The sequence below is a fragment of the Ricinus communis genome, chromosome 1 (assembly GCF_019578655.1).
Source record: "Ricinus communis isolate WT05 ecotype wild-type chromosome 1, ASM1957865v1, whole genome shotgun sequence".
NCBI lineage: Eukaryota > Viridiplantae > Streptophyta > Magnoliopsida > Malpighiales > Euphorbiaceae > Ricinus > Ricinus communis.
The window spans coordinates 15,709,074-15,720,883 of record NC_063256.1 but is presented as its reverse complement, the minus strand read 5'-3'; the positions used below and the strand labels follow the sequence as shown (position 1 = coordinate 15,720,883).

The 11,810-nt window shown below is 33.0% G+C and overlaps 1 protein-coding gene and 1 non-coding gene across 2 annotated transcripts; one reads left to right on the top strand and one right to left on the bottom strand.

The window, feature by feature from the left end:
* Window positions 1-3,494: 3,494 nt before the first annotated feature.
* Window positions 3,495-3,602, bottom strand: LOC112534422. Its single transcript, XR_003078711.2, has one exon. It is a non-coding gene; the product is annotated as a small nucleolar RNA R71 (small nucleolar RNA).
* Window positions 3,603-4,902: 1,300 nt separating this feature from the next.
* On the top strand, window positions 4,903-5,397 carry LOC107261040. The gene has a single exon (XM_015717553.2). The coding sequence runs from the start codon at window positions 4,903-4,905 to the stop codon at window positions 5,395-5,397; it is 495 nt and encodes a 164-aa protein (XP_015573039.1).
* Window positions 5,398-11,810: the final 6,413 nt, after the last annotated feature.

Below are 11,810 nucleotides of genomic sequence, written 5' to 3'. Positions count from 1 at the left end.
AAATCTTCATGCAAGAGTTTTTTGTCAATTTCAAACTCTTTTGAAATCATGTTGATCTCTGCTTCAAGGTTTTGGGTTATGGCTGATGGTGATGGTAAAGATGGGGTAGAGGTTATCTCTATATCTTCGTCATCTTTCTTTGGATCAGTGTAAACTGGTCTGGGGATATTGCTTTGGTAATCAACATTCTGAAGTGTATTTGGAACATCAGATGTTGAATATCGGGGTTGAGTTTGAGATGGAATTGGTTCTTTGTAAGGAGCATAGATAACATAAGGTATTTTAGATACCCTTCCAATATCTATGGTCGAGGTTGAAGAACCATCATCAGAAAATCTAGAGGAGGTTAATTTTCTGTTGAACGTGATCTTTACCTTTCCATATGGGTATTGGGCTATGTGTTTAAGGTTTGTGTTTGGTTCTGTTTGCTTTGGAGATGTAGGTTGGGTTGCACCTTCAAGGATCCATTCTTCTGGGTGAATGGTTTTTGGAATAGTTGCGTTGGATTTGGATAGATCTGTTTGTAGGAACAGTGTTTCTCCTTTTGGTGAGTGAAGTTTGTGTTTGGAACCAAAGGCAGAAATCATAGCTTTGTAATGAATTTTGAAAATTAATGCTATCGGAATAGATCCTTCAAGCATTTTGTAATTATGTCTCTTTATTTGAAGAACGATGCTCTTTAAAACATTTTTGTTGTTTAAAGAAATCGTAATATTTGGAAAACAATTGAAAGAAATAGGTCCTTTATTGAGACTCGACTCAACAGTACCTAACAAGGAATCATAGAAATTTGTAAACCTAGCATCCCTAAGGACTGCTAATATGGAAGTATCTAAACCTTCTCTGGTCAGGGGCTTTATTCCTACCTGGACAAGGCCTATATGGATATATTTATAATCCTTTTCCATATGCTTTTGGAGGGTCTTTGGATTTAAGAGATAAATCTCTTCAAAAGGCTTTGAAATTTGAATGTCTCTTTCTTTAGTTTTGATTGTAAAATCAGTCTTGAAGAGAGGGAACTTTGAAAACTTATATATATATATATATATATATATATATATATATATATATATATATATATATATATATATATATATATATCCATCCAATGAAAGTAAGTGAAAAATATAAACTTAATTAATTAATAAGTTCGTAATCAACACACAAAAACAAGAAACCTTTATTATGATCTTTTAGAAATAAACACAAAGTTAAATGTAAAACTAAATAAAATGTCATAAATGTGAATTGATCATATTAGGATATGGAATAATGTGTTTTACATATGTCCGCATAGAGTTTAAGAACGGAAGCATAATTGACGCACTAAAGAGATATGGATATGGACATCATAATGCATAGAAACACGGAAATAAAATACAATTTTTTTTCCCATTATCATAACAAAAAAACTAATTATAATTAAATTAAATTCTAACTAAATAGATAAAAAATTTAAATAAATTTCACATTGTAAGTTAATATATTTCATAACATGATCGATCCAAATTGTATATAGATATTTAAGGATATTTTAGAGTTTTAATAATATATTTCTATATATAATATGGTGAAAATATGTGTTTTTACCTCACTTTAATTTTCTTGTCTAAATTCAGGAAATATCGTCAAAGAGGAGAATTTGAGCTAAAAATGCACTAATGGGTTTTAATTGGACTGCGGCTATAAAAGGCTCGAGAATCAGACACGTGTGCTATCAATAGCTTGGGCCTAGCTTAATTTATTAAGGCCCAAGAAGGGGGTTTAAGTAATTATTATGTAATTAGTAAATAATTATCTTTTGAGTTGTTTAGTTTATTTAGGACAGTAAGGGATAACTATAGTAGTTATGTGCTGAGAAAAGAACTCTAAGGAGGGAATCTCTACAAAGAGTAGAGGTTAATTAAAACAGGGAGTTTTTGGGCTATTACGACTCTCTCTAGAGGAGGTTTCTACTATTATCCGTAGAATTTTCAATAGTTCATCATCTTCTACATCTAGCTAGCTTGAGTTGCATCATTCTTCGAAGAATCACGGAAGTTTTTTGAAGACATAGAGAAAGATGACCAATCTTTTTCATTCCTTGAAGAGCCTTTGAACTTTGAGGGAGTTTTAGTTCTCTGTTTTATGAATCTTAAGTCTTTCTCTTTAATCACAATGATCGTTGGATTAAATATGTTAGGCTAAGTTCCATAAGTGTTTAGTTTGGCTTTTGACTTATGTATGAACCTTATATATTTTGAGTTTAATGAATAATTTCTTTACCTTCATATGTTCATTAGTTTCATTTATTATTATTGGTTGACCATCATATCAATTTAGTAGTAATATTTGTTATGAAAATATTTAGGTTAAAAATATTAGAAATATCATCTTTACTTTAATTTATGTTGGTATAAGAAACCTAAGTTGCATCATTAGCTTGAGTGACTTAGGAAAAAAGACACATCACCGTCTCATTTATTAGATTTGGACTTAAGGGAATTAAGGGGATTACTAAGTAAAAGCTAGACTAAATGCTATTTTATCATATAGTTCATATTAATCATTCTAGTTGCATATTTATTTTTTTGTTATTTAACTTTTTTTATTAAACTTAAGATCATTCTCAAAACATTGGCTTAGAGTGTTTATATTTATTTTCAGTATTTTGTGTGGTAGTTGGTCTTTATAATATATGCTCTACAATTCCTTATGAGATCGACGTCATGGTGAGCTTGCCCGAATTATCATTCGATTCATATACTTGCAAGTACTAATTTAGACACATCAAGTTTTTGGCGTTGTTGCTAGGGAATTGTGTCAATATTATATTTGATTAATTGTCAAATATTATTTTTTGTGTTTTTTTATGTGTTTTATTTCTGTTTTATTTTTAAATTCTATTTTTAAGTTTTTAAATCTAAAATTTTTTCTTTGATTTTGTATGCCTAGCAGGAAAATGAGATCATGTAATTCATCAACTCAAGATCCCTACAACTTGAGATCAATTGTTAAAAAAGCATAAGGAGACTAAGAGGTAGAGAGTGAGTTTGTACCTCCAAGAGGAATTGAATTCGAAGAAAAGCTAGAACAAGAGTAGGAAGGAGAAGTTGAGATAATGACTAATGACTAAAGAGAAATTGTAGCTTAAAGGGAAATGGCCATGAAGGACTATGCTCGTCCGATAATTAGTAACATGACTTCATGCATAGTCTTAGGCGATGCATCTAGGATTTATGAGCTAAAGAACATCCATTTTAATATGCTTCCATCATTCTATGGTATATGCCTAGTGAGGATGCATTGACATTCATTAGAGAGTTCTATGCTATAGTTCATACATTCTCATTATCTAGACTAAATGAAGACCAATTAAAGATGAGATGTTTTCCTTACTCATTAAAAGATAAAGCAAAGGCTTGGCTAATGACCTTGCCTCCTAATTCTTTGAGAACTTAGGATGAAGTTTATCAAAAATTATGAGTAAATTTTACTCACATCAAAAGACCAAAGAATTAAGGGCTGAAATTTTCAACTTTTATCAAAAGGATACTGAATCCTTTCATGAAGCATGAGACCGCTTCAAATCACTTTTACTACAATGCCCACACTATGGATACCCACTTCCTATGACTAACCAATCATTTTATGATGGTCTAACACAACAATATCAATGTATGGTGGATAATACAGCTGAGGATGCTATGCTAGAAAAAACTGTTAATGAGATTTATGACATCTTTGAGATGTTAGGAGCCAATTCACAATAAAAGAGTGTGAGAACAAAAAGAGTATGAGTGAATGAAGTTGTGTCTAATAATGAGATGGCTATGCAAATAGCTGAATTAACTAAAGAAGCTAAGATTCTTGCTTCAACTAAGAATGTATAAAGCAATGAGGTATGCGGTATATGTGGTATTTATGTTCATGGTGCTAACGTTTGTTCCTCTTACGAGATTTATGCAGGAGATGATTATGAACAAGTTAATTTGATGGAATCTTATCAACCTAGGCAACCTAGGAATAATCCATACACCAACATTTATAATCCAGGATGGAGGAATCATCCAAATTTCTATTGGAGAAATAAGGGTCATAACCCACCACAAATATTGAGGAACCAAAACTAGCTCCGGTATCAGAATCAAGAGCCTCAATACCCAAGAGATCAAAATCCTCCATTCCCTAATCAAGGACAAGCCCCTCAAAGAAAACCAAGTTTGGAGAAACACTCCAATCTTTTATGACAGCTACCCATGATAGAATGGAGAGGAATGAAAAGAAAACTAATTCTATAGAAGCTTCAGTGAAGCGATGGAAAATTCAAATTGAGCAAATTGCTAAAGCTGTACAAGAAAATAAGAAATGAAAATTGCCAAGTCAACCTGAGCAAGCTAAAGCAATCATTGTTCTTAAGGATGGTGAGCTATTTCAAAATAATGTTAAAAATTTAATTGAGAAAGATTTTTCTTACGCAGGTACATCAAAAGAAGATGGATTAGTTGATGTAAAGATAACTGAAGAAGGTTTACAAAAAGAAGGAAGAATAGAGTCCAATCTTGGGCAGAAAGAAAAAGACAATGAGGCATTTTCAGGACCTAAGGTTCATAAGGTAGCTGAGCCTTCTAAGCCTCTTATTCCGTTCCCGAACATATTGAAAGAAAGCAAACAGGATAAGTAATTTTCTAAAATTTTTGATATGCTTTCTAAGGTTAACATTAATTTTCCCTTGTTGGATGTGATTAGGAATATGCTAGCTTATGCTAAATTCTTTAAGGAACTTAATTCCAACAAAAGGTGATATGGGAACAATAAAGAATTTATGGTATCTGAAACAGCAAGTGCAGTTCTTCAACAACAGTTACCTCCTAAGATGAAAGACCCTAGGAGCTTTACCGTTGGTATACAATAGGAGATAAAATGGTTGTTAAAGCCATGTTGGATTTGGGAGCAAGCACCAATTTGATGCCATATTCAATATATGCACAACTTGGCTTAGGAGAATTAAAGCCAACTACTATGTCTCTACAACTGGTTGATAGGTCAATTGAGTATCCAAGAGGCATAGTGGAAGACTTGTTGATTCAGGTAGGGAAACTGATAATCCTTGTTGACTTTGTGGTTCTAGACATGGAAGGTGCATCAGCAAGGGATAAGGAGCAAACAATATTCCTTGGTAAACCTTTAATGGCAACTACCAAGATAGTTATTGATGTGCACAATGGGAAGTTGACTATGACAGTTTTGGGAGAGACTGTAGAATTTAAAGTGTTTGATTCTCTAAATATATCTCCTAGCACTTCAATTGATGAATGTTCGTATGTTGATTGCATGGATTATTTTGTTTATGAAATATATTTACAAGATAAGGATGATAAGTTAGAAGTTGCATTAACATTGGAAAAGCATAAATAAACTTTAGATGAAGAAGTCTTAGACTTACATGATAAGTTAGATGAAGCTATTTTAGTGTTACCTGATGAAAATACTATTGAACCTTTAGATTCACCCATTGAAAGCAAATAAGAAATTATTAATGAACCACCTAAGTTTGAGCTTAAGGAGTTGCTTAACACACTTAAATATATCTTCTTAGGAGAAAAGAATACATACCCAGTGATCATAGCCTCTGATCTTTCTCCTTTCGAAGAAGAGGCAACTATTAGAGAATTGAGAAGACTTAAAAAAAGCTTTTGGTTGGAAAATTTCTGATATTAAGGGGATTAGTTCAATAATGTGTATGCATAAAATTATTTTAGAAGACAATTCTAAAGCGGTTAGAGATACACAATGACGACTTAATCCTAGCATGAAAGAAGTTGTAAAAAAAAGAAGTTCAGAAGTTATTGGATGAGGGTGTTATATACCCTGTAGCTGATAGTAATTGGGTAAGCGTTGTTCATGTAGTGCCTAAAAAGTCGGGCGTAACATTTGTTAAGAATGAAAAGGGGAATTAGTCCCCACAAAAATGACAATAGAGTGGAGAATATGTATTAATTATAGAAAGTTAAACGCCACAACAAAGAATGATAATTTTCCTCTTCCTTTTATTGATCAAATATTAGAGCGTTTAGCAGGACATTAATTTTATTATTTTCTTGATGGACTTTCAGGATATTACCAAGTACCCATTGCACCTGAAGATTAAGAAAGGACAACTTTCACATATCCCTTTGGAACGTTTGTGTTTAGAATGATGCCTTTTGAGCTTTGCAATGTTCTAGCAATACTCCAAAGATGTATGCTTTCTATTTTTCCTGACATGTTAGAAGACTGCATCAAGGTATTTATGGATGATTTTTCAGTTTTTGGTTCCTCATTTGATGCATGTCTAAGCAATCTGACTCGTGTTCTTGAGAGATGCATTAAATGTAACTTAACATTGAGTTGGGAAAAGAGTCATTTTCATAGTTAAACAAGGTATTGTGCTAGGACATGTTGTTTCTAGTAAAGGTATTGAAGTCGACCAGGCAAAAATCAATTTAATTGTCAAATTGCCCCCTCCTACTTCAATAAAGGGCATTAGAAGTTTTTTTGGCCATGCAGGATTTTATAGGCATTTTATTAAAGACTTCTCTAAAATTGCTCGTCCTTTAACTGAATTGCTGGCTAAATATGTTAACTTTATTTTTAATGATGCATGCCTATATGCTTTTAACATCTTGAAAGAAAGATTGATTAGTGCACCTGTTATTATGGCACCTGATTGGTCTCTTCCCTTTGAAATCATGTGTGATGTATCTAATTATGCTATAGGAGCAGTCTTGGGCTGGAGAGTTGATAAAGCTTTACATGTAATATATTATGCTAGTAAAACTCTTGATGATGCCTAAGTAAACTATTCGACAACTGAAAGAGAATTTCTAGCTGTTGTATTTTCACTAGACAAATTCGGATCTTACTTGGTGGGATCTAAAGTCATTGTTCATTTAGATCATGCAGCTTTGAGATATCTCATAACTAAGCCTAATGCTAAACCACGGTTTATTAGGCGGGTGCTCTTATTGCAAGAATTTGATATAGAGATAAAAGATAGTAAAAATGTAGTAGCGGATCACCTTTCGAGGTTGATTTCTGATTTTGATAACCTTGGTTCTAAAATAGTAATTAATGAGACTTTTCCTAATGAACAATTGTTTGTAGTAAATCATGAGCCATGATATGCTGACATTGTGAAGTATTTGGCATGTGGTATTATGAGAACTGACTTAACATGGCAGGAAAAGAAACAATTTCTATCAGGGTGTAGGCATTATTATTAGGATGACCCGTATTTGTTTAAACATTATTCTTATCAAATGATTAGAAGATGTGTTCCTGAAGATGAGCAATAAAGCATTTTGGCCTTTTGCCATGAAATGCTTTATGGAGGTCACTTTGGTGGTAAGAAAATAGCCTACAAGGTTCTACAATCAAGTTTCTTCTGGCCTTCGTTATTTAAAGATGTTCATATTTTTTGTGCTAAATGTGATAAGTGCCAAAGAAGCGGAAATATAAGCAAATGATTTTGGACCATTTCCACCTTCTCATGGTTATGAATATATACTTATTGATGTTGATTATGTGTCTAAATAGGTAGAAGCAACAACTACACGAACTAATGATGCTAAGATAGTATGCAAATCCATAAAAGATAATATTTTTAGCAGGTTTGGAATACCTAGAGCAATCATTAGCGATGGGGGAACACATTTTTGCAACAAGAAATTTAGTGCCTTACTAAAGAAATATGGAGTAACTCATAGAGTTGCAACACCTTATCACCTACAAACATCAGGACAGGTGGAAGTTAGCAATAGAAAAATTAAGTTAATACTTGAGAAATTAGTGCGCCCATCTAGAAAAGATTGGGCTATGCACTTGAATAATTCTCTTTGGACAATATCGAATGGCTAATAAAACACCGATTGAAATTTGTCCTTATAGATTGCCATCCCCGCCTCATCAGTGATTCTAGTTTTGTCATAAGTTTTTTATTATTTTTAGGAATTAGCTATTTGGTTACCGTAGGACATTTACTTTTATATTTTTAGCTATCTTAGGATTTCCATGCTTTATAGCTACTTAGCATTTCTGTTATGCATTTATTTTGTAATAATAACTTTCTTATTCTGTTTTATTTATGATGTTTTATTTTAAGCTAATCAGTTCTTATTAATGATGGTTCTCTAAAGCTTGTTTAAAGTTTATACGGGATGATGATTACTTATGGCCAATGGTGATTTAAAGGGCATTCCAATTTCCAAATGAAGTACTCTATCTTTTTCTCCTTTATGTGTTTCTTTTATGTTCAAGACATTGAGGGTAATGTCTAAAATAAGTGTGTGTGGAGGGGGGGGAGACTTAGAGTAATTATGTTATATATGCCAAGTATTTAGTAGCTTTTCATTAACTTTTGTAAAAAAATTTAAACTATTCTATACTCAGCTTTTTGTTATTATTCTATACTAAAGAATCAATGAAAGATTGCTATTATGATAAACCTTTTAGTTCTTAAATTACTTTTTAAGTACATATGAATGTGAACTCATGAGTTGATTGCACTTAAATGATCATGTGTTCATCATTTACATAAGAACATGATTAGTAGTTTAGCAACATTTGACATAGGTATGATTAGAAGTGTATGATATAGGTTATTATTCCCTTATTATTATTATGGTTTACCTATATTTATGGGAAATGATATGGGTAAGTTAAAAGCTCTAAGTTAATAATTCTACACTGCTAGTTTTAGTTGCTGAGTAACTAGGGGTCTTCATGACCAATGTTGATTTTCGCGTAAAAAGGCAATTGAAATTATGAGTATGCAAAGCATCTTGATTTTTTGTTTTGTTGAGTAACCAGGTGCATTCATTACCCATTTTTGTACTTGCGTAAAAAGGCATAACATCTCAAGAAAGAAAGAAACTCCAAGTATCAAGTAAATCTAAGGGGTGGAAAGAAAAGAAAATTTAAGAAAAAGAGCTTGCAAAGCAAGTGAAAAATATAAATGCCTATTGATCTCTTATTTGAACATAAAGGTTTTCCTTCTTGAATAAGGTTATTATAATTTGGGTTGTGCATTATAATTGTATTAATTGATAATGAGTTAGGCTAAGTTGTGAACATGTGTAAATGATGAATACTTGAATCTTTTGACTAACTATGATTGAGTTTACAACCTTTTAAAAAAAAATTCTTATGATTCAAGTTTTCTTTGATTTGCATAATTTCTCCATTAGTGAGATTCTTTTGAATAGTACGTTTGAGCTGAGTACGAATTACTTTATTGATTTTTGCAATGATTGATTCTTAAGTTACTATTTACTTGAGGACAAGTAAAAGTTCAAGTGTGGGGGTATTTGATCGATCCAAATTGTATATAGATATTTAAGGGTATTTCAGAGCTTTAATGATATATTTCTATATATAATATGGTGAAAATACGTGTTTTTACCTCACTTTAGTTTTCTTGTCTAAATTTAGAAAATTATCGCCAAAAAGGAGAATTTGAGCTAACAACGCACTAATGGGCTTTGATTGGACTGCGGCTATAAAAGGCTCGAGAATCAGACACGTGGGCTATCAATAGCTTCGACCTAACTTAATTCATTAAGGCCCAAGAAGGGGGTTTAAATAATTATTATGCAATTAGTGACTAATTATCTTTTGAGTTGTTTAGTTTTTTTAGGACAGTAAGGGATAATTATAGTAGTTATGTGCTGAGAAAAGAATTCTAAGAAGGAAATCTCTACAAGGAGTAGAGGTTAATTAAAACAGGGAGTTTTTTGGCTACTACGACTCCCTCTAGAGGAGGTTTCTACTATTCTCTGCAGAATTTTCGATAGTTCATCATCTTCTACATCTAGCTAGCTTGAGTTGCATCATTCTTCAAAGAATCAAGGAAGCTTTTTGAAGACGTGGAGAAAGATGACCAATCTTTTTCATTCCTTGAAGAGCCTTTTGTCATGACCCACTCTATGGACCCGTGATTGGTACTAGGGAATAGGTAGGCTTAATGCCACCGAATCCCGTAGTAAGTGATGTGCGTAAAATACACACATCTAAATGGGGTTTTTTAAGATTGATTTTATGGACATTTGGATGTGAATTGGTCTCAACACTCACCTTATACATATGCTTGTGTGCATTAGGTCCAAAAGAGGTCAAAGGATGAAAAAGGAAAGAATTGGAGCATAATTGGACGTCAAAGCTGCCGAAACGAGCTAAGTACGAGCATGAAGCTGAACATGGCCGTGTTGATCTCAACACTGGCCGTGTTCTCAACACGGTCACAAACATGGGCCGTGTTACCAACACGGGGATAAACACGGCCGTGTTAGACATCAAAGAAGAAGTAGATTCTAGAAAGCACGACCACAGAGAGTAACACGGCCAAGAACACAATCCCGTGTTGAGAACACGGCCAGGAATACGGCTGTGTTGGAGGCTACAGGGGGTATTAATTAAAAGAACGAAAAGAAGAGAAAAAGAGAAGGCTAGGGTTAGAACGTCCCAAAACCCTAATTTTTCTCTCCCTAAGGGTTTTCTTAGCTGAAACCAAGGGAAAAGGAGACTTGGATCAATGTTTCAATCAGATTTCCTTGAAGGATCGAAGATTGGGCAAGGTTCGTTGATTGATTTTCAAATCGAGCAAGAGGAACAAGAATCGATTCAATTGGAGCAAAAGGATTTGGGGCTGTTTACTCTCATCCAAGGGTGTAATCGGGTTTTCTCTACCTTTGCTTATTGTTGTAATTGAATTCTTGTATATTTTGAGAATGAACATGATTAGCTAGATTGATTAAATCCATTCGAATTTCTTTACTATGTTGGCTTGATATTATATTGTTGGATTGTTTGAGTTGGTTTTGTATTCTTCTTGTTTTCAGTATTAATAAGAGTATGCATTATTCATGAGACGTTGTGAATTGTGATGTTTAGATTGCTTTATGAGATTGAGAAATCCGTTTGGCAATTGGAATTTTGAATACCAAGAACTGGTTAATAATCGCTTAGAGATAAGGATAATTAACTAGCCGGATTAAGAATTAACAAAGCTTAATAGAGGCGGATTAAAGCTTAATGCTAATTAAGAATCAATCGGTAGGAAGAGATTCCAACTTTAGGTTATTAGGTTTAGGAATTCGGTTATCGAGAGAGAGAAACCGAATTCGGTTAAGAATTCATCCACGGATAGCATAATTAGACTCACCGATCCTTTATCTTTTGTTTGATTGCCAACTATGTTTAGATTCCCTTTGGGTTTTTCTTCTTGTCTTGATTATTTCGTTTATCAATCACTCTTGCATCTCCCTTAGGACTTAGCTTATAGTTAATAGTTAGTTTAGAATTTATTCATCATCCATTTTAGGTTAATATAACAAAGAACAAAGGAGTAACTCTGGGCTTTCGCTTTCCCGAGAAATACGACCTTGATACTCGCCATTAGTGCTAGACTGCATCGATATGTACACTGCCTTAGATTGTAGCTAACACGAGTAGCACCCATCAAGTTTTTGGCGCCGTTGCCGGGGAATTGTTTGAAAACTAGAGTGAAATTTGTTATTTGTTAATTTAGCCTTTTTTTTTCTTTCTTATTATTTTATGATTTTTATTTTTATTTGTTTATTTATTTTATTTTATTTGTACATATTTATTTAGCTTAAGTTTATGATTCAGATAGTGAATGATAAGGAGGTTCAATGCTAAACTCAAAATCTTTGTATGACGTATTGGAAAATGAGAATAGGAACTAAGAGAGTGCTAAAAATTGGGATACCCGTGCATCTTTAGAAGCTCGAGTGGAATCGTTTTGCAGGGCTACTGATCAACTCTCCACTCCT